Source organism: Larimichthys crocea, chromosome III (genome assembly GCF_000972845.2).
Source record: "Larimichthys crocea isolate SSNF chromosome III, L_crocea_2.0, whole genome shotgun sequence".
In the NCBI taxonomy this organism is placed as follows: domain Eukaryota; kingdom Metazoa; phylum Chordata; class Actinopteri; family Sciaenidae; genus Larimichthys; species Larimichthys crocea.
Window position 1 is genome coordinate 35,789,887 of NC_040013.1, and position 23,881 is coordinate 35,813,767.

Here is a 23,881-nt window from a genome sequence, read left to right on the forward strand (position 1 = left end):
TCGGAAAATCGTGTAAAATTGTTTCATCCACTTACTGGGAAATGTAGGACAATACGATTTGGAGTCTTGCTTCATATTAAACATGCCCACATTAAAGCAGACTAATTCTGATTAATAGCCTCACAGTTTTCTTCATTTAACTTGGAATTCAACTATAAACGTATGTGGAAAAAAAACAAAAAAACATCTAGACTTTTAAACTTGGCCCCAATGAGCTAAAACTGACTAGAACATTTAAAAAGAACCGGTAACATTTAAGTATTTCAGAAATTGTCACTTGAGAGGATTTACATATTTTCTGTGTTGTATGTAATAATTAACATAATATTTTTTTTTATTTGGGACTGTTGGTCGGACAACACAAACAATATGAAGATGTTAAGTTGGCATTTTTTTCTTTTTTTAGATTTTACAGACGAAACAATAAATTGATTATTCAAGAAAATAATTAGCAGATTAAAGAGTTGTGGAAGTAATCGTTGCAGCTCATGTATTAGTGTTGCTCAATTTAAAACATCCAGTACTTCCTGATAAAAAAGGTACCAAAGTGTTACTAAACAAATGAAAATCACATGTTAATGTCACGTCTCACTAAAGAAAAGGTAGTGAAGGTTGACATGTCAGGATACCACTCATAAAAAAAAAAACACTAACCTCACCTCACAGATGTTTCAGTTGTTCTTATATAAACTTTCCACATTTCCAGTTAGCTCTCCAAACAACAATAAACAAAAAACACTCACGTAGGAAAAATGGTACTGGTTTTGGCCAACAGATATATTTACCCTGTGTTTAAACAGGTTCCAATTGTAATAATATGTTCCCTTTTGTTTTTCTGTTGCACAGAGAACAGCGAACAAACACTTCATTAATCGAGGAGACCACATTAGGTAGTCAGTAATGAGGTGAGTGCTTGAAGAATAAAGTGATAATGACTCAAATGTTTTGGTTCATACGTATATAATTAAGTATTTATTCACAAGAACGATACAGGTCTTCCGTGGGACAAACTGAGGTCAAGCCAACTAACAGATGGGCGTCTTCAGTTTACTTAGCAGACCTCCTGGTCCTCTTGTCCCAGGAGAAGTTTGCTCCGTAGGATTTCACCCGGGGCTTTGAGGTCCTCTTCTCCGTTACGTCATAGCTCCAACCTGAAGGACAAACATCAGAGTAAGTGATGGGGGCGAGAACGTCACGTATATTCACTTTGGATGAGTTCCAACCTCAATGAGGTGTTTTGGAGACATCAACAGGCTGTGTGTAGTCAGAACTGCACTAATCACTTTCATGGTGCAATAAACAGAGTAAGCCAGTTTCCTTTGCTTAGTTTCAACAAACTCTCCCAGATGGTTCAGTTCTCTGAGTGAAGTGAACTTTCTGTTCGACTGATCATCAGATCAGCTTACACTGGACTGTTTTGAATTATCTAATGATCAAAAGTATTCGCTTCATGTTTTATTACTAGTTTAGTTAGGAGGCCAGTATGTTGCCATAAAGGTATTTTAACAAGTGTTGTTCACCAATGCTGTAATCAACTGTTTACATACGAAGTCGATACACAGACGTGAATCCCAAAACCCGGAGGATTCTGCTTCAGAACCAGGAGGACAGCTCAGAGTTTAGTTTTTGAACTTTTGGGATTAAAACGTGGATTTATAATCAATCAGGTTTATTAACCTGTGTGCAGCAGCAAGCAACGAAAATGTCAACCGCCTGTTAGAGGGCTCTGGGCTCCCAGAGCTCTATGAAGATACTAAAAAACAGTAGACTGCTTGGAGAAAAGTAAGCAAGGAAGTTTAACTACCTGATCATTTCTCACAATATCTGCTGTGACTTGATTTCAGCTATCAGTTACACTTTACTGTGAACCGTGTTAGCATACAGCCCTGATCGCTCTGAACTTTCAAAAAAAAAAAAAAAAAAAAAAATCGGTCTCTGTGCCAAGAGTCTGATTACTGATGAATCTTTCCTGAGGATAAACTGAAGCACATCGCATTTGTTTAAACTGACTGGCTAGTGATTAGTGGAGGCATGAGTTAAATTTTGTTTCATACAAAAGTCTTGCTTCAAATGGTAAGACTGATGTTCCATTTAAAAGCTTGGAAAAGTCTTTTTATTTTGATTTTATTAATTGTCTTACCATTTTTCTCAGCAAAAGCAATGGCGTCTTCCTTGGAGGAGAAACTGAGCATCATGTTGGATAAGGGGTCAGCACTGAAAGACAGAAAAAAGTCACAATAGTCATTTGAGTGGAAGCAAATATCGGAGAATAAGAGATACTTTATGAGGAAGTATGCAGATACAGAATAAGTATGCAGATTTATTAATCCCCCTTAATATAATCATGAAAAAAAGTCTTTTCATGACAGAAAAGTAATCTGATTTCAGTTTCGGTGCTTTATAAATTGGCAGGTACAGGTAGGCGGTTCTTACGTTGAGGCCCAGCCCATCAGTGGGTTCTCCCAGCGCTCTCTGGTATCAAAGTCCATCTTCCACTTTTTGGTGCTGTTGATTCCGGACTGCATGGCCGATTTGGCGGGCACAAAGATGTGGACTTTACGCGTTTTGATGTGCTCCTCTGGGACCCCTGTCAGAGAAGTGATGTCCTAAGAGACAGACAGAAATAAAAGCAGTTAATATGCATTTCAGACTGGAGAATGCCATGAATTTAAAACCTATGTATACTGCAGCTATCATAACCACCACCTCAAAGTCTTTAAAGTAACCATTCTTCCAGAAACATTCTGACTTTCATTTGACTTTGTGACCGATGTCACTTTTTCCCCTGCAGAGATCATGCAAAGATATATGTGTGTGCTTGTTGAGAAAGGTCATCCGAAAGTTACTGTAGCACGCAGGTGTTAAAAAAAATACAACCTTAAGCTCTGACAACATGTTCTCAGTGGCAGAAAAATGGGATTAAGAAAATTACTTCACTTTTTTGTACCTCACATTAAACTGTGGAGATTTATCTTCTCTTTTAAATATCGGGGTCAAAGAAAAGCTCCAATACATCTTCAGTGTCAAAGAACAATAAAATATGAAACATTTAAATAGTGAGCACTCTTCACAGACACAATAAAATGAACTCAAAGTTTGGATTGTGTTTTTATTGTTTCTATGATCTGATGTCCGCTCAGTGGGCATTTCTGTCTCTTCCAGCACAACTATGAATCTTTCCAGTGCAGAATTGTTCTGTGATTTCTTATTTTGTGATATATAACTCATAAATGTCCAACAGCATTCAATGGACCTCCCTTATGCAAGAGTTTAAACGTGTAAATTTTTAGTAAAACTGAATAACAGCATTATAAAAACAAAACCATAGCTCACATATGTGAAAGGTTCAATACTGGATTTACAGGACAAAAAGAAAAGATGACTGTAACAGCCATCTTTATACTGGTTTTCATACTCTTTTCTCATACTCTACTTTTGCATCGATGTGGATGAAATTAATGCCCAATACTTGAGGTGATTTATTCCAGACCATCAGAAAGTAGGCCAGTGCGACAAGAGAAGGAGGAGGGGCCTTTGGGTGTACTAAATGCATATTCCTGAGCAACTGGAGCCCCTTCAAGCTCCTATCAAGGATCTGGTCCAATTCTTCAGGGAATTAGCAAACAAGCAATGGGAAGTCGGCGACAAAACACAGACGAACCTCCCAGCACGCAGGCACCAGCCACCCAAGACTGAGGACTTTCCAGGGTGCTCTCCTTTCAATACAAGAATTTTACACATTTCAATGGCCATTACAACTTCAAAGAATCAAATTTTCATCATTGTCTGTCATCTCCCAGTTGATTTGTAGAAAGGGGGTCGTTTTGCATGAACTCCACACAAAAGCCCGCCTTTCCTTTGGCAAAGGAGCTTCAAATGGTATTTAAGCCTAGCAAATTACAGGTCCAACTGCTAAACTACTGCTTGTTCCAGTGAAACATCTTTTGCCATGCTCAGAGGCAAGACCGGTCTGAATTTAATCATAAACAAGATCTGCACATTAAAAAGATTGTTAAAATGAAAGGGAAAAGACGAACAAAGGGGGTGGAGGGGGGTGTTGGGGGACTTCACAAGTGCTTGGTAATTATTTCCGGCTGCCCTATCTACTTAACCTTAACAATTCCTTCTTGTCACAGAGAGGAAGAAAACATGTTCTTTCACCCAAAGGGGGTAATGGTGGATGGTTCATGACACAATAACACACAAGACAGTGTGAGAAAGAGAGAGCACCAAAATAAGATACCAGGGTTTGTTTTCATCCTGGAGCCTGCAGCAGGTGAGACAATGTTTTAAAATGTTGCCGCGTTCTTAATTTTTCGATGCGAAGTGTTCCAAAAGAATGGAAAGAAACTCCAGAAGCAAGAGATAAGAAATAAAAAAAAATAAAAAAAACTTCATGGCAGTTTTGGAGAAAACACAAAAATGATTAAAATGCTTTGTACACAGTGAAGCACAACACACTTGGGAGTGAGAATTAAGAGAAAGATGTACAAAAAGTATCTTTTGAGTTGAAGTAAATCAAATTTGCAGTCCAAAACATTTAGCAGTTGGTCCGGTCTGTTCTGTTCTGGGGTATAGATGCATGAAAATCCGTCTCCAAGACGCATTACAAATTATGCCCTTGGGATTAGCAGGCCAGACTATGGTTACGCGCATGTACGTTACATAAACCATAACTGACACATGAGGCCCATGTATGGTAAACTGGTGCAATAATTTGTCCAGATGTAGCAGACCTTAAATCACATCTTAGGCGTGGATGAGCACAAAAGGTCCTTCATGAATGAGGGAGGATGTGTCAAAACAAAAGCTCTGCCAAATCACTGAAAACACTCTGCTCATTATCTGGCATTGTTTGCAAAAATACGAGTCTAGACTTCTATGATACGTGCATGCATTACACTGAAAGCTAAGAGGGTTATCGGCATAACAGACTCACCCACAATACCCGAATTCACAAAGGGAATGATTGTGGCTGGAATGTGGTGTGTTCCCAGGAAGACTAGAGAGGGCCATCACAAAAGGAAAACCCACACGGTGGGCACTTTTTCTTCTACCATGTACAGGAAGCAAAATGAGAACTATCAAGTTTGACACTATTCACAGGGCCTTCACGGGGCCCTACAATACCTGGCTGGGCAGGCAGAATGCCGGGCTTAAGAAAGGGGGGAAAAAGGCTGGCAAAGTCTCCGTCACGTGAAAGCGTGTCGATATTTCTGACACCTCCAGGCTACGAGCCAAATAAAGAGCATAGAGGCTGCTGGGCCCACCAGAATGCTGAAAGCTGGTACCCCTAATGCTCCAACAGAGACCTGGGATGGAAGACTTCTTTGTAAACAAGATTCAAAGATTCAAAGATCTCGATATGCTGAAATGGCAAAAACCAAACGTAAATAATGAGATATGAAAAACAAGAACAGAAAAAAAAGAATAGTAGGAAAGACAGATAAGGTGTGAAATGGCTTTAAATTCAAACATTTGTCGACTAAACTGAAATAAAATCATGTGTCGATCAGAAAAGTATTTTTATGTTGGCAAGATGTGATGCCTGTAACGATGATAATTCCCTTTTGTGTCACATCAGTATTCAAACATTTTCTTCATGTCAGCATGACCTTCTGTTCAGGCTGTTTTTCCACCCTAACGAATAAACAGTGAGGAACATTTTTACCCATGATATGATTTACAACGTTAAAGAAATGTGAATGATTTAACGGCACAGTTGGACATTTTGTAAAATGTGCTTACTGCCTTTCGAAGCTGGAGTTAGATGAGAAGATGTCTCTCTGTTAAATGTGAAATTAGAGTCAGGAAACAAAGCTTGGCGTAAAGTCTGGAAACAGCTGTCCAAAAAAAAAAAAAAAAAAAAAAAAAAAAACTTTAACACTTTAAAGTTTTTAATCGTTTTATCCCGTCTCATTTAAAAATCAATGAAAAGTTGTGGTTTTGTGTCGACCTACTTCTTGCCCGGGAGCAGTGACTTCCTAGGGTCTTGTTGTCACGTTGAGGTTGCCAGGCAACCAGCGAACAGCGTAGTCGTTATTTTTGTAAGTCAAACAACCTGTATAACTGGGTCAATCTCATTTATGCTTGTCAAAAATATCGTAGTCATTTCTCTGGTTATGGCACACGGGGGGGGGTGACGTCCTTATTCTTAACTCCACCTACGAGGCTGTGATTGGATCGCAGCCGTCAGTGAGCACCACACCAAACTGAATCAGTGAAAGAAACTGGAGATGTGTCTGGCTTATTCAATAACTCTAAATGTTCTTTGCTGGCTCTTAAACTGTCTTCCAGCCACAACTGTCCCTATATCATTTAACACGTCTTGTCAGTTTTAGATGATTTGCAGGTGAATGTTGACATTCCCTGCAGTCCAAAAGTGATTTGCCAGTAAAGAAAAAAAATATTGCTAAATAATGAAATTCAGACATCACTTTTGGATGCATGTTTGAGAAAATGATTAAGTAATGCAACACAAATCACATGAATGTTTTTAAGCAGACCGTTTTGATGAAAATATCACTTGCATGGGGAGGTTTGAACGGCATTCATAGCGGGGGGCTCAAAGCATCCTGGGGTTTGGCAAAAATGTAGAGGACTTAAAAAGAGATAAGTATAGGGACCTTGTCTTCTGAACACATTACTGTTCATTCACTTAGTGAACTGAATAGCTCTGTCTTTTTCCACTCAATCACTTGATACTCCCTTTGTGCTTTTTTTAAGAAAAAAAGAGGATTATTTTAAACCTAAAAAGGAAATTTACATCTGTTCTCACAATGATCCTGGACGGCTCAATTATTAGTCATGAAACTGATCAACTCTCTATTAAACCACATCTAAGGGACATTTTTTTCACTATTTCCTGACATTTTGTAGACAAACTAAAATATTTATAATAAAAAAAACAAAAAAACAATGAACACACGCATCGATACTAAAAATCATTAGTTGCGTACAAGAGTCTTCCAATCGTGAACACATTGTTACTGGCGGTCCTATTTTTAAGACTTGTTAGGATTTACAAATGTAAACTGAGACAGAGTGTGTTTTCCTGTTAGTACAGTAACCAAACAGACAAACAAATAAACAAAGGATGTCTGTGCATGACTGGTTCAGACAAAACATTTCTAGTAATGGCGGACACTGTGACAGCCATGACACAAGTACGGTCCAGCCTATCATAGCACGAATGCCCGTTTGCCAAAACTGCAGCTCGGCAGCCAGGAGAGGTCACAAGGTCGGCCGAGCTGAATCATGTTGAGTCAGCATGTGGTGAAAGCCCAAACACATCACCCTTAACCCCCCACTGTCCAGCCCACACCCAGACCAAGAGCCTCACTCATCGGCCTCCGCCGGTTCCCACCTTCAGACGTCTTTGAAGTGGAGAAAGCGTGCCAATTACTGATTGGACATAGGAGGCGTCTCTAATAGAAACAAATATTATGTTGCTTGCTCATGTGTGGGAGTGGTTCAACACTGGAGAACGAGAAGCAGCTGGAATGAGGGTCATCTCGAATCTCACATTACACATACCGGTGAGGATCGGAAGGAGAGGATAGAGGAGGGGGGTCATTTATGAATATGCCGGATGCAGACACGTCTGTTTGTGTACGGCATCTCAAAAATAAATGTCTTTATAAATAACACAAAACTAAGTTATTAAGCAGAAATGATGTGCTCATTTTCTCTGTTTTACATCACTGGAACCTGAATATCTTTGAGCTTTGGACTGCTGGTCGGACTAAACAGAAGCTCTGGGGACTTGTACCTGCCATTTGTGGTTTAATTTTATACAATTTTATATTGTGCAATTTTTCCCCACACATACATGTCAAGTATCTGTCCATCTAATCCAAATATAGTCAATAGATTAATTAGACAGCCCAGAATCAGTACAACAGGCTGTAAATAATGGTTATTTTTATTAGCCATTTTTTTTCTTTATTAGTTCATTCATTGTTAAGTCCACGGGATGTCAGAAAATGCCCATAACAACTTCCCGAAGCCCCCCGGTGATGTCAACAAATGTCTGGTTTTGTCTGGCCAACAGTCAAAAACCAAAGTGATATTCGGTGTACGTCATAGATGATGTGATTAAGAAAAATAAAACACAATAAACAACAATTAACAATTATGCTTGTTGTTATGGTAAACAGACTAAAGAGACAAAAAGAACATTAGGAACCAGACGTATAGCGACACCAAAACTAGTTTGTAAAATTTCAAAAACAACTGCCAGCTCACAATGATGAATAAACGGAAGTGCAGACAAACAGGAGGACCCTTTTTTTTTTATCCGCTCTGCAAATACAACACTTAGCAGCTAGACACTTCCTAAAACTACCCAGCACTGACAGGGCTGAGGAGTCCTCTTAAGAGGCTTAGTCTCTATGGAAGAGAGTGTTAATGAATGAAATACTATTTAGTGGATGATACATAATAAAGCCTCTTGTCTGGCACTCTTCAAAGACCAACATCCTCTGACCCACTACTCCAAACTTGAGCTGCGAGATTTTTTGCATAAGCACGCCGTATGAGAGGGCAACCAGACAAAACAGACACTTAAGTTGTCTATGTGTGAGGGAGGGAGGAAGGGTGGGAGAGGAGGATGAGAGGCAGAGGAAGGGGGGTGGGGTGGTGAATGTGGTTTGCTCCACTGTAGGTCACTGTGTGTCTGAGGCTAGACAGGCTTAGAGAATATACACCCCTGTACTGCAGACTTAAACTGCTTGTGCTAAATATATCCTCATAGTTTGGATGGCTGGATTTTTATTGCGATCTGTGTCTTCGTTGTCCTACATGCCGACCGTCTTGCGATCTCAAAATGTGAAAGCAAATAGCTTGTTCGAGGTCGCAGTGGTTGAAGATACTCTGCCCAATGACACTCTGAAACACGTGTTCAATTCTGCGGAAATTGAGATCTCGAGTGTCAAAAGCAACTGCTGTGTCCAATTGAATAGCCTGAACGGTGCAGTGAGATGATCTTGCGTTAACCAGCTGCCTTTGAGTGCCCTCTGTATCGAAAATGTTTCCGATATCTCTGTATGACAAATCTTGACCTACAGTCTCAGAGTCTTTGGATCTGGCTTCAACTTAGGTCTTTCAAAACAACCAACAACCTGCCTTTAGTCTCAGCTACAGCAATCAAACACCACATCTTTTGTCCAGATGTGACATTAGCTGCCAAGCGAGCCATGTGCTCTAATTTCGCAAGAAACCAAAGATTTCAAATTAGCAAACTTAACATGCCAAGCATCAAATGGTCCTACCAATTTAATACTCTCTTCCTCTCCCCGTCTTCCTCCCTCCTTCCCCATCAATTCCCCACACTCTAATAACTGTCCTCCTCTGTCTCGTAAAACCCTAGTGCCTTTAGAGAACTCTATAACAAGGCTTCACAAGCGCTTTAAGATTATGGTGTTGTCTTTATGTGGAGAGAGGGAGCGCACTTGGCCCCAGCTACAGCTGGAGCAGACACTCAGGCATAAGTGGGAGATATTGTATTATCGTATATTGAAGCAGCTGCTAAGGTTATAACCGCAGTTGTTTCTGCTAAGGGTTAGAGAGTACAGGACTGACTCTAATTGATGGAGGTCGCAGACATTCCGTGTAAAGCTGCGTATCAGTGGCCAGCCAGCCGGACCCTGGGAGCTGCCCAGCATGCTTAATCAAACAGTAATTACAAACAAAAGCAGGTCGGCATGGGCACTGCAGGGAACACTGGAGCTCCATCACGCAGGTCCTTTTATTTGGCATGATTTCTGAAATTCAGACGCCTTCAAAGAGTTTGCTCATAAAAAGCTCAAACTTTATGCAGGCTTTCCTTTTGTGTGAACGAGAGATTCACAGCAGGGCTGCAACAAATGATTTCATTTCATTATTTAATCTGCGGATTAGGGTCAAAATAGTTGCTCGGCCCAAAAAGAAAATAGTAAAACGATACAGGTGACATCATCGTATTGTGTTTTTTGTCCGTCCAACAGTCCAAAAAATTACACTCAATTTATTATCACCTGAGACAAACAAAAAGGAGGAAATCTTCACACTTTGGAAGCAAGAACGAGGAAATGTTTGGCATTAAAAACAAACACTGACTGATATTGCCACTTGGGGGCAGTGAAAAAAAAAAGCTGTTTAAAATCAAACCCGATGAGAGCTGTGAAAGTGAACCGACACATTTGCAAATCGGAAAAAACGAAACAATGAGCAAGGCGCTTTAAAGCTCAGAAATGTAGCGCCGGGTGACATTTGTCGTTGCGAGCGACACCTGTCACATTACACGTGGTCCAATGTGACATTTTGTTATTAGTTTTAATGACGCATAAGTTCAGATCAAAACAGCATCATTTGTCTGTCTGCAGCTTCCGGCAAATTCTTCACAAATGCCATTAAAAATCTCTCTCCCCGGGATGGGTTCATATATTTGACCTGCACGAGATTCTTGCCCTTCCTCGCCTAAATTTGCCTGTAATGGAGATGGCCAAACAAACTGCAGAGACGCAAGTTCCTGTAAGGTTTGCATTTTTTGGACAGACGAGAACTAAGGACAAGATAATGAGTGTCACACAAACATTCAGACAGAGTTTTTGGAGTGCGTTCAAAATATCATTTGCAAAAATGCAACCTCATCTACACGAGGTTATTCGGAAATGTTCACTACAGAACAAGCAGCACACCACTTTCTCCTCAGGCTGCGAGAGCGGGGGGAGAGGGGGATAGAGAGAGAGAGAGAGAGAGGGGGAGAGACAGCGTGCGAACCCAACATAACCTCTCAGTGGATCGAGACCTTTGTTTGATTGGTCTAACCAGAAAGCAATTCACACTTATTGACAGCCTGATGAATGACTAGCGTGCTGATATATGCTGAATGCCCAAAAGGGAGAGTGCTCTCATTGCCCTCTTCCATGTGAGACGGAGGCCACTGTACTGTAAACAGCTGAGGGCCTCTCTTTTTGGCCTGTCTGGGTGAGCATTAGAGTACTTCCCGCCGTCGCCAGCAACAGCATGCCACAAAGGAAGCTCTGTGGCCGACAACACTGAAGTGGCCACTGTCTTTTTCGTGAGTCTCAGGGTGTCTCACAAACTTTTTTCCATGCAAGCTTCTTTTCTTTCACCCCCTCCCCATTTTTTAGAGGCCCTTATTTTCCTCTCCTCTGCTGTTCCTCTCAGTGGCCCCTACTGAGAGGACAGAGACAGACACTCCGCCCAGCCAAAGGTTTGTCTGCCAGTATGGTCAGCTTGGTCTGGAACAAAAGCGCACTGACGCTGCCCACACACAGCAAACCCCCCCAAACAAGTCCACAACAGACTCCCACATTCTCCCCAAACTCCCTCTTTCTCCGTTATCTACTATCTCCTTCGTCTTTTAATGACAAAGCATTCACTTCAAAAGATCCTTCTTTGTTTTGTACAGTTGGTACATTGCTAACCTTGGCCACTTTAAACGCATGCTTATTGCTGTTTAGGCTATGCTACAGCACCAAAGACTCTGTCTGATGAAATATAAAGCTAAATACAGCTGTACCACATACTTAAACATAGAACAGGTCATTCTGAACAATGACTTCATAGTCACCCGTTGACCTGTGAACTAGTTTTGATTATACATTTTTACTGCTCTAACCTGCTCTTCAAGTGCTTTTGGAGCTACGTTGTGTGCCCAAACCACACCAGCTGCGTACAGAATGTCATGAAATAAAGTCGTAGATGTATTCTGCAACTGCTAAATGGAGAGAAATAAGCCATTATAGCTCAACAGAGATTTTATTATAGAGTACATTTACATGCACATAACTGGGTTTTTGCAGTTGCCTTCATCAACATAATGCACATGAGTAACTGAGAAACCTGGTTTCCATAATTGGTGTTGGGGATTAGAGAAACCTGATTCTCCGAGCAAAATCTTCCTGGAGAAAGTTGATTTCTCTGCCATGTTTCCAGTTATGCAGCAGAGCTTTTTTTTTATCATTGATTAATCAGGCAATCATATTATTAATTGTTATTGTTTGCAGAATTTTTTGATAGCCCAAATGTCAAAAAAAAGAAAATACCCATCACAATTGAATGTTTTTTAAATGCTTGTTTTCTGTTGACCTGCTCCAAAATCCAAAGACAAAAAAATAAAAAATCGCAATGAAAGTGCAGGACCTGACTTTGATTTAGGGATGCACAATATGCGATACCGATAATTGATAATGACCTGCTCCTTATGGCTGATAGAGGCAAGATAACAGATAAGGATGAAGCTAAGCTGTAGTGAGCAAAGAAGGTTTTTTCTGAGCCAAAACAGAGTTAGATTAAAAAAAAACTCTAAAGTATGCAAGGTGTGTCATGTCAACAGACGCAATACAACTAAAATGCAAATCAACCTTGTTACAGACGCCAAACTGAGAACCCTCAAGTGTTTAAGTGTCAAAGTTTCACGCTTGAGAAAAAGAGAGAAATAAATCACCAGTGGAACTGAAAATGATAACTGTAAGTATTTTATCACCAATAATTTTGGTTCACCACTGGGGCTAAGATACAACACGCCTGTCAAACTAAACTGGAAATAATGTGACCTCAACTGATTTATTAATGCTGCTCGGAAAAAGCATGCATTTAATTGGCAAATCAAAAGCAGCACAAGCTTGAAAATGTTTTTTTTTTTTGTTGAAAATGTTGACAGGGTGGACAGAATATTAGAAAATGTAACTTTAACTGGTGGATCTGGTCAGTGGAGATAATTCTTTAAAAGTACAATATGCAAATCTATTAACTATGATCGTATCCTTTGTTGGTCCATACCCCTCAAATTATGTTGTTTGTTTGAGTTTCCTTATAAATCAATGCAGCATCACACACTGTCATATCAAAATATTTTAGGTAGTAAGTTCTACAATACCTCAAAATCAAAAGTTAGAAGGAGTGCTAAGAGCGGATTAATGGAAGCTGTGAGCGTGCACACAGAACTACCGGTGATAACATTTGGCGTTATTATCATATTGTTACAAAAGCCTACTGTCTAATACGAGCTCAGTTTGGCAGCGGAATAGAAGAGTTTTTTTAAACATTTTTCCAGGAAAATAATTGGAAGACAGCAGATCAGACAAACACCAATCCGTGTGTCACGTTGAACAGGGAGGGATCCTTACCAATTTCTCATCAACTGTAATAAGTTGCGTGTCTTGTCCTGTTTTCTCTGCCAGCCTCGATGTTGATGTGCTCGCAGACCTGAAAACCATTAGGTACACATTATATGCAAAGTAGAACCCACTAAAGTCAGACAATCAACAAAGAGGTCAATTTTACAAGCAAGTTACACTGACTATCTTGGAGGAAGTGTTGCAGCAAGGATACAGTGCAAAGGAAGAGACAAGGAGGGAATCCCCCCCGCCACCTATTAGTTCTGTCTGGTGCATCTCTGGCAGACTCTCGCTCTCATCCTAATGACAGGACGTGCTTAATGTTGGCTGTGGTCAACTGTCAGGCGAGGACTGTGTAGCTCTTTGTGAATGTGCAGCCGTGTTCGGTTACAAAACAGCAATGTGCCATCATGGCTCAGCCAGGGAACGACTTCTCCAGATTGTCCAGATTGAATTTTACATTTATTTCAGTTATATGATTTGTACAGTAAGAACACTGTCTCATATTTCAATTAAAGATAAAGAAGAAACCAACGGTTTCAAATGTTCAAGGTAGATGTATTTATATAAATAAATAAATAAATAAATAAATAAATTTTTATCTTATGTAATTTAATTTTTCTTTTGTCTTTCTTTCTGGACCTTATGTTTCCATGTTTCTGTGCTTAAATGGGGACAACAATTTTTGTAATTGCTCCAGTATTGAATGAGAGCGCTGCATCCTTATGGCCAATAGCACACCGTCCACTGGGCTCAGAGTGCTATTACGAGTGACGACGTTATGGATAGGACCCTGCAGAAATAGATCTTTTTGTATCTAAGAGTAAGATCCTTTCTGTTAAACTAGAAACGACAGTTAGATCTGTGTGCAAAGCTGAAGCTAAAGACAAAAACAGTCATTTATACTCGTAACATTGTTAAACATCAATCGAACTTGACAGAGTTCACTGAGTCCATGTCAATGAAGTCTGGTCCCTTTCAGCACAGTGATATAACTGTTGTTTCTGGTAAAAGGTCTATACCTGTAGGGATACTTTCCATAATGTTATTTCAACAATCAGTGGCACAAAAAGCACTTTAACGGACGTACTTTGAAGGTGCAAAGCGGCCATAAGGATTATGTTGCAGCTAGTTCCACTTTTGCTGGCTGCAGCGCTCTCGCTCAATACTGGGACAGTTTCAAAAAATTCCTGTTCCCTCTAGTCACTTAGATACAAAAACATAGAAAAATAGGGTGCAGGTTGAAAAATACTCAAGTTACCCTTTATGTAATCACTTAAATGAGGCTCTGCAGACTGCGGTCACTTGCTTCATGAAACAGATTAGTCAATGTATTAAAAATAAATAGATAACTGATTATTATTTTTAGTAATTTTTCAAGTGAAAGTGCCAAAACTTGGTTGATTTCAGCTTCATAAACAAGAGTTCAATTTCAACATATCATAAATTAAATACTTGGACGGAAGTGCATCTAAATTTAGAAAGATATTTATAACATTTGACAAAGCACACATTTACATCTACAGTCGACTGATCAGTAAATAATAAATCGTTTTTTGGGGGGGCGAGCCTCACTAAAGAATTTTTGTTTCATGAGCCAAATTTCTTATCCAACAAAATGTCTTAGCAATCAAAGGCAAGTATTTCTTATCTTCAGTATTTTTGTTAAATTGTGTTTAGGTCATAAAATGAAGTCCCAAGTTAACAACTCAACTTTCACTTGGACAACATTGTTTATCTTCTGGTTAAGCAATGCAATCAAACCTGTCATCTATTATTTAGTGACCTCATTGTGTGCATGGTGAAGCCAGTGTCTAAAAGCTAAGCTGTCCATCACGTGCACTGTGAATATCTCACATCTTTTCATTCTGTAAAGTAAAACACTTAAACCTGCTCTAGGTTAACATGCTCTACCTAAAGAACAGCAAACACCGAACGCTTAAGCATAAATCCATGAATATAAATCACGTCATGTGATGTCTCCTTGGGCACATGCTTAATTAGAGATACTGAGAAAATAAAATTCTTGCGTCAGTGCCTCCAACAAACATGGTTAACGTCATCGCTATAGTGTTTGTGTCAACATTTCATTAAGATTAAACGCTAATTATGTGAACGGCAACTAAACTCATTCATGAAGCTTGTAAAATGGGAAAATCTGAATTTAACTTCAGACCTCACTGGCAGTAAAACATAACATTGCTCACAATGACAGATAGTGTCTGTCATATTGGAAGATCCAGGGGCAAAGCAGTTGATACAAAGTGATTAATTGATGAGTAATGTAAATGGTAAATGGACTGTACTTATATAGCGCCTTTCGAGTCTTCCGACCACTCAAAGCGCTTACACTACATATCTCATTCACCCCATTCACACACTGATGGCATTGGCTACCATGCAAGGTGCCAACTGCTCATCAGTTTGAGGATCTAACCATTCATACACATTCACACACCGATGGCACAGCCTTCGGGAGCAATTTGGGGTTCAGTTCTTGCCCAAGGACACTCGACATGCAGACCGGAGGAGCCGGGGATCGAACCGTCGTCTGATTAGTGGACGACCCGCTCTGCCTGTGAGCCACAGCCGCCATCATTTAAAAAAGGAGATTTTACCCAGATTAACCTGCCACTGCACCCATGTTGTATGTAATGTAAAGGTGCATCTCTGGGCTCTGCTCTTTACAGCAGCTGATTACTGGGTGTATTGATGAAAAAACGTTGTTTATGACATTATAGAAGATTGGATAAGATTTTACTGAATGAACACTGTGGTGGAAAGGGAATGGGGGACAAGTCAAAACAACAACAACAAAAAAATCAACTCATTTGTGCAGGAAAAATAAAATCAGATTTGTGCAGAGATCACACACATCTTGTGTGTGCAGTGCAAAGCAGCTCACAAAGCAGCATAATGCAGATTAAATGCACATTGTGAACGTGAAGAGAGCAGCGTGTGTCCAGTGATGTGACGTTTAAACTTATGATGCTGAGGTTTGTCTAAATTAGCTGACTGTGCGCTTTAGCTCAGTCAGTGATGTTGCCTTTTTTTTTTTTTTTACAGTGAGGTCTGTTAAATCAAATCAAGATCCCGTCTCGCCGAGTATTATCAGTGGCATGCAGCAGAGATGTCGTGTGATCCGGTGAGCAGCGTTTAATTGCGTTAGCTCTTAAACTGATTTCTAGCTAGACTTGCTAAAATTAGCTAATTAACTGGCTAGCCGTGTGCTGAGAGGACACCGGATAACATTGACATTATCTACCAACCCAAACACTTTGAAGGTTACATGTCTGAGCAGGGGTGTGGTTAAGTGTGTAAACTCACGTAGCATGTCCAATAAATTACTAAAATCCTTGAACAGACTGTTTTTAAGACGTGTTGCCTCACGCTGGCTAGCTCACTATCCGGCCTCCTGCCTTCGTCTTTAGTCGACTTGGAGTTGAATATTTCAAACAAAAAGAAACTCACAGCACCACGCCTGAAGAGTTAACTACTAAACAATGAATTTGCAGTTACCTGATGGGGTTCAGGGCCAGTTTAGAGGCCGCATTGATGACAGACAGACGTCCCAAGCCGAGCAGTGACATTGAGGCCGCCATCATTGTTGTCAACAATGTCGTACGGCGTCCGCGAAGGAACAAACCGCACGGACAGAGCAGGTGACGGAGACAGCTGGCCAAAGAGATGGAGGACTGATGCCAGCGACTAAAATTACTGTACAGGGATGTGTTACACAGAGAGAGACATGTCCAGACATATCTAGCGTCTATTTACGCCGCTGATGTTTGTTTCATGTCACAAATAACGATGCTGATGGTGTTAATGGAAAGAAACTCAGCACATCCAGAGGAACTTGCCTTTCCTTTTGGCGTCTAGTAATTGCTGCATACTCATAGAGGATTATATTTCCCGTCTTTATTTCCTTTCTTCCGTTTTACTTGACAGGATTATAAATATCAGGTGTATTATGTAGCTATCACATTCACATTTGGCTAAACTGTTCTTAAAATATGATCCAATGGTTTTATTAAACTTGTTATTCAAATGATGATGAGCTATCCCATATTGTTGTGACTGTTTCAATGGGTTTAATTGTTTGTAACAAGTTTCTACAATTTCAAATGCATATTCACAGTTTATGGAGTGACTTTCGTGGTTTAAACGTAAAAGTTACATGTGTGTTCAGTCGGTGTTTTAATTGAACTTATTTGAGGTAGGCATGTAGTTTTCTCTTGAAATATTGTACATCATGATATGGAAAAGTTTCTGGCAAATCATTTCAGAAACCAAGAGGAATGTTTGTTTTTGGCTTATCAAACAATCCAAAAATCATATAGAAGTCTATGTCTACCTACACCAGCCTAATACCCCCAGAGATATTAAACAGATTTGTTGACAGATAATGGTGTCTTATCTCACATATAGTATATATATTATTCAATTGCCCAACACTATACTCTATGTAAGAACTTATTTTAGATCCAACTTCTCCTTTGAATTAAACACATGCATTGATGTCTAATGTTTAACTCGATGTTACTCACAAATCAGTGATACAGCAGAGTCAGAAGTATAAGGAAAAAAAAACTTTTATTGTTTCACTCTTCATATCTGTACAAATACCATCAAACTTTGTATGTACATATGACATTTACATAAAAAATACAAAACTATATATTCATAACAGAATTTTGTATTTCTCTTGTGATGTTTGAAAATAAAAATGCATTCTGAGAAAAAAAAAAAAAAAGAAAACAAACAAAAAGAAACAAAGTGATGAAGTCTGATATAGTGTTGAGTACTGCGGTACGTTAGTCCTGTTTTAGCTCTGCGAGAGCAATATGGAGCACATTGGCAAAAAGACAGCACAAATGTTAATGGCACATTGTTTCCAAAATAATCAAGTATCGTCCAAAACTTACCTCTGCTCTAATGTGGTGAGACAAAGTAAATGCTATTGAATATTGTCTAGAGTTGTCATCTCCATGTGGAATCAAATATAAAGGGCTAAAACTGAAGAGTAACCAAAAAATAAGAAAAGAAAAACAAATGGCTCTTTTTTTCTCTTCCATTTCATCACTGCTGTGTTGCAAATTTTACAATGCTCTTTTGTAAAACCATTGAGAGAATCCCTTTGGTCAGTTATTATGAGTTGTAAACAAACCAGAAACACTTCTGTACATAAAATGATTGATATATTCCCAATAAATAAACACACAGCCTAAACATGCATTTACGTATGTGTGACATAAACATCTGTGATAGAGATTTAACAGAAACAAGCAGATTTTTACAGCTCAGGGAATGCAATTTACAGCTTGTAGAGGACTTATACTTACACGGTAACAGGACAAATAAATAACACTGCTTCTCTTTGGACAAATATATTTCTTCATGATAAAAAAAGAAAGTAAAAGGGACAACAACAAAAGGGGGAAAATGAGTGGTAACACAATATATCATGGTAGATAGTAAGCCTGACATTGTAAATGTATAAATTATAAAACACAAAATAGTATAAATAAACATCTAGCAGACTGAACTATATGTATACTTCCTTTTTCTTTAAAAAATAAATAAGCATACACATAATGTACAGTATGGACATGATTCCTTGCCCTAGGACTGTTCCCCTAGTGATGGGGGCCTATCCGTCCAGTATAGAAGATATATGGACATAGGCCATGTAGTCTGAGTCCTCATCTTCCTCATCCTCCTCCTGGTCTTCTGTAATGGCTATGTGGGAGAATATATGGTAGCTGTTGTATGAATATGGACCACAAAGGCGCAGAATATCACTGAATATTCTCAAAAAAAAAGAAAGAAAATTTAAAAAAAAGCTCACAGCAAAGCCACTGGCACACAGCCTCCCTTTTCTTTTCTTTCTTTTTTTTGTGTGTGTACATGTTAATGTTTGTGTGTATGCATCTGTATGTGTGTGAGGAAGGGTCTGTGTCACTTGGCATCAACTATTACTGTAGCATCCCCAATTATGGGGGTGGGGGGTGTAGGAGGGGATCACAAGGTAGGTTAGAGGTGGGGTGGCAAGGGAGGGGCTCTAGGGGCACTGATGGTTCCAGTGGCTCAGGTCTCTTTTGGGCAGATTCCTGAAAGCAGACACACATAACACTAAAAAGTGCTCTTGTGTTTTCGGATTTTCTTTGTTCTGATTATTATTTTAGTTTCTGGCTCAAACATACAGGGAGGGAGGACTCTGTGTCACAGCCTGGCCTTAGCAAGCAGGTCAGAGATCATCAACACAGTTCTGAGGTATTTTCTTTTTACAGAAGAGATTTACGTCGGACACGTAATTTAAAAAAAAAGCACACAAGAGCAAGAGTGACAATACAAAAAAAAAAAGAAAAAAAAAGACAGGCAGCCCCTCATCAATCCGAGTGGATTTGTAATTTCTGATACATATTCTGGTAGATAACACATTCACTGGAAACAGCACGAACAATAAAGGTTAGCTGATAAATGTTAACTTTTCTTCTAATGATGAGATGAGAAGTAAGAGAGCGCAGTTCTACAAGTCTCGTACGCTTATGCTGCACACTGTGAAGTAGCACATTTATATTTAGCTCATGAGGTGATCATAAAGTTGGTCCCTTGGATTCCATTGCATACCTTAGGCACATCACATTAAGGTATTCAGTCAGGAGAAAGAAACTAACAAGGAGACACTCTTCTTCTTGGAATGTAAATTTGATACTTCCTTGAGGGTATTGTTCAATTTGACAGATTTGTGCACACATGAATGGCTCTACAGAGTAGTCTACATGAATATCAGCGTTAAAATCCTCGTCATTATCACTAACATGGCACCAATGTTACAATCACCTTATGCACATCATATGAGTAAAAGTATTTTGTTCTTATAGACATGTTGGCAGTGTGGTGTATGTCACAAGAGGCAGTGCATTTTGAATTGATTGATTACAGCCAAAAGCAACAAAAAGAAAAATAATACAAAAACACAAATATACCAATAACTTGAAATCAGCAACGTGACCATGGAATTTACATGCTGTAAAGATATGACCACTGTCATAGAAAATAAACTGATTACAATAAAAACTGCATGAGATTTAAGGCAACCTGCTCCTGCAGGTCACTAGCATGACCATAAACTTAACTATACTTTTAAATATCAGGATTGTTCCGCTGCAAACAAAATTAGTCTCCTTTATTATTTGTGTTAGTTTAATGGAGTTAGCTTTTCCCAGACTCTTAGATGGAGTCTGCTGATGTATACTGATGCTTCTTTCTGTTATTTTGCTTTGCAGAAGAATTGAAAAAAGTAAAGTAAAAAAGAAAAAAAAAGAAGAACACAGGAACAAAAGCCAGCGACAAAGACAACGTCATGCAAGTTCTTCTATTCCCAAGTCCTTTTTGCTTGCTTAAGCTGTGCTTGGTGGTGTGGCTAGGGTGGGAGTTTGGGGAAAGTTGGGGTGGGGGGGCTTTTAGGGGAGGTTTTTGTTTGGGAAGCAACAAGGAATATTGTCTTTTGCTTGGAGAGGGAGGAGGGTGTTTTGTTTTTTGTTATTTTTTTTTCATATTTTGCTTTTGTTGTTTACTTACAGTTGCAAGATCCTGAGTGCTTGACTTCCAGCAGCACCCCCATAGAACAAGCAGCTTGTTTCATGGCACATTCGCTGGGATATGTGGTGTTGTCGCTGGCACACACCGCCTCATCCGTCCTGCTCTCCGGACAGGTCTCATCACACAGCGAGCAGCGGCCCCGACTCATCCTTGCATCCCAGAGACACTTTTTCCCTGCGCTGCACTGGATGTCCTCACACGACTTGGCCTCTAGAAGGAGAGGGAAGAAATCAGCACAGGGGAAATCTTTGATTAGATGGATTATCATGAATGCTTTTCAAGCAGGATCAGATGGCCTGTGAGTTTTAGGAGAACCAAGCTAGGAATAGAAAGTAAATCCTGTTTTATGGTGTTAGATCTTGGCCGGAAAAGAAAAAAGTCATGTTTTAATTAGAATTTTTAAGACTACATGACTTATATTGACTGCTTTCTGGATAAGAATCCATCTGACTCAAATATTAACTTGAAGCATGCCTTCATGGCCCCCAGCACTTCCCTGTTTCGCTCTTTTTCTCCCTCCCCCTCTCCTTCCCCTTTTCCCATATGGGATAGTGCTGCCAACATCAGGAAATAATAAGATGTCTATCATTTCTTGAGCAAACACAAGCAACTACCAAACACACACACACACTCTCTCTCTCTCTCTCTCTCTCCCTCTCTCTCTCTCTCTCTCTCTCTCTCTAAGACCCCCTCCTCAGTGGAATGTTGGCAAAAATGAGCAGTGAATAACTGCAGAGCTGGCCAGGAAGAAAATGCACTCAAACAATATTCAGAGTCAGTGGCTGGAGGCACTCTCAAAGTAAAGTCACACACTCTCACGTCTCTAGTTGCAGACTTACTGATGCATTTTCCCTCATATGCCACTCCAATAGACCTGCCGAGGAGACATGTAGCTCTTCTCAGGTGACACGCACTGGCATAGATGATCCCGTCGTTTCCACACAGGTACTGCTCAGGCGACGTCACCTCAGGGCAAATCCGATTACACGTCACACAATATGCGTTATTTGTCTGGTCCACGACGCATGTGGAGCTGCCGGGGCACAAGACGTCACGGCACGTTTCTGTCGAAACAAAGAAATTTGAAGATTTGGTGAAAAATGACACGAAAAATTAGAACAACCCTGTGGTTTCTTGGCACATGCAGCCTTGAGAAACGTGAAAACAGGGCAGATTTGAAATAATATTTACTTACTCTTGCACTTTCCCTGGTACTGCACGTCCAGGTCGGGGTGGCCTTTGCATTTAGCCTTCAGCAGTGCGCATTCGTCTTTGTAGGTCTTTCCATCTGAGCCGCAGACCGGTCCCTTCCAGGTGATGTTTGAGCAGTCTGGTGCGCACACGCAGCGCGGCTTACTTCTTCTGTTCATCTTGCACCTCTTCCCAGGCCCACAGTCAACATTATCGCAGGTTTCTAAAATAAAAGGTCTGTGTTATGTGATGCTGGTGAAAATGTTGGCCTTGTGCGTAAAATTACTCTTACGCAGAAAGTACACATTAGAGGGATCGTTTACGCACTTCGGTTTGCGTAAATCAGGTCAACACTAGGATTTATGAAACGAAACGACTGAGGATATGTATTATGAGAAAACGAAGGGAAATGAGTGCACCTCCACCTTTGCAAGGTATGCAATTGGGGGCTCCGCCATTGAAGATCATCCACCTAAAGAGCGTGCTATTGGGGACGTCCTCCTCGGTCCAGGACGTCCCCAGTCTTCCACTCCGACAGCACTCCTCCCTGCTCATCCCGGGCATGTAGAGCACCTGGCACCTCCCGTTCTTCCCCTGCTGCAACCAGCAGTTCCCAGCTGTAAACAGACAAACAAAAAAAAGCTCGAATGTCGCATGTTGAACGTCTAAAACCGCTGACCCAGACGCACTAGACACACACGCAGCCTGTATTATCTGAGACGCCCCCTCCCCTTTCGCCCTCCCGGCAGTATTTTGTCTGATTTTTTTTTCTTTTTTTTTGTTTTGTTGCGAGACTGTTAACAGTTGCCTATCCCATCTGTGACTGACAGTCCTTACAATGCGGCCACAAACCAAAAAAGTAAGAAAAATCTTTACAGGGGGGTTGTTCTTTATTCCGAGAGCCTCCTTGTTATCACTGGTCAGAAAGTGGAGCGTCTAGACAGTGTTAAATAGCAGCCAATCTCCTTCAGAAAACCACGGTCTTTAGCAAAACACACCACCGTCTTCAACGCCTCAGAACAATATCCTAGACATGCACTCACCAGACAACGTCTTGATTATTGACAAACCAGTGAAAAGTTGATTTTAAACATATAGAAATAAAAAACAGAATAGTTATCCACAAAAAATATCCCTTGCTCCAGACAACAGCAGGATGTCTACAGCGACTCAGACACACATGAAGTGTTTGAACTGGTGTGTTTGTTCAATTAAAGACACATTTCTATTGGAACTATAAGCTCTCAATCAAAAACTGTCTCTAGCTTTATTTTTTGTCATAACTACAGACGTAAAATTGCAAAAATAAAAATCTATTTTTTTTCTTCTTTTTTTTGGACACAATGGGTGCGTGCGGGAAATATATAAATAACACGCCCATAAACTCACAGTGGATATTGTGAAGTTTGTTACAGGTTTGACGCCAACATCGTGAGACGCGACACGCTCATACAAAAGTATCAGAATATGCTCAGGTATTATGGAAAGCTGAGGCTGCCACCAACCAACACGGCGTGGCGGCTTAAGTGTGTGCGCCTGGCGAGGGCTGCAAAACTTGCCATATAGTCTCACTTTGAAGTGTCCCATACGGCACCTGTTTTATGGACGCTTTACGCACGCACTGTCTGATGCAGAGAGAGAGTTTTATCAGCGGGGAAACAATAAAAGAAACTGACTTTGAAAAGTTTCTCGGTTGCAGCAAGTATTCGACACTCGGTCTGACAGCAGTCGAAGTTTTTCAAAAACGGAAAGAATAAAAGAAAACTGATGAAGAGAGCTTACCTTGAACTTTTTGATGTTCCATGAGGTGACAAAGCCATATGAACAAGAGAAAAATGCCCGGGTGCAGATGGTGTTTCAGCATCCTAAACATGATGGAGAGGCAAAGTGAACTACGTATTTGACACGGGCAGCGCAAAAGTAATCTGCTTACGGTGGCAGTGTTGAATAAGTGTCAG

General features: G+C 40.2%; 2 protein-coding genes across 2 annotated transcripts; both read right to left on the minus strand.

Annotated features, from left to right (window-relative positions):
• Positions 1-943: 943 nt before the first annotated feature.
• Positions 944-16,814, minus strand: ndufs4 (NADH:ubiquinone oxidoreductase subunit S4). The gene is made up of 5 exons (XM_010735945.3): positions 16,647-16,814; positions 13,137-13,215; positions 2,434-2,606; positions 2,141-2,214; positions 944-1,151 (listed from the first exon to the last, which is right to left on the minus strand). The coding sequence occupies exons 1-5, from the start codon at positions 16,730-16,732 to the stop codon at positions 1,048-1,050; spliced, it is 516 nt and encodes a 171-aa protein (XP_010734247.1). The 5' UTR covers positions 16,733-16,814; the 3' UTR covers positions 944-1,047.
• A 3,874-nt stretch (positions 16,815-20,688) lies between these two features.
• On the minus strand, positions 20,689-23,881 carry fsta (follistatin a; the record flags this gene model as incomplete). Its single annotated transcript, NM_001303338.1, is given in 5 exon segments — positions 20,689-20,942; positions 21,572-21,796; positions 21,928-22,146; positions 22,343-22,540; positions 23,706-23,881. Coding segments are annotated over 5 exon segments (972 nt in total). The 3' UTR covers positions 20,689-20,703.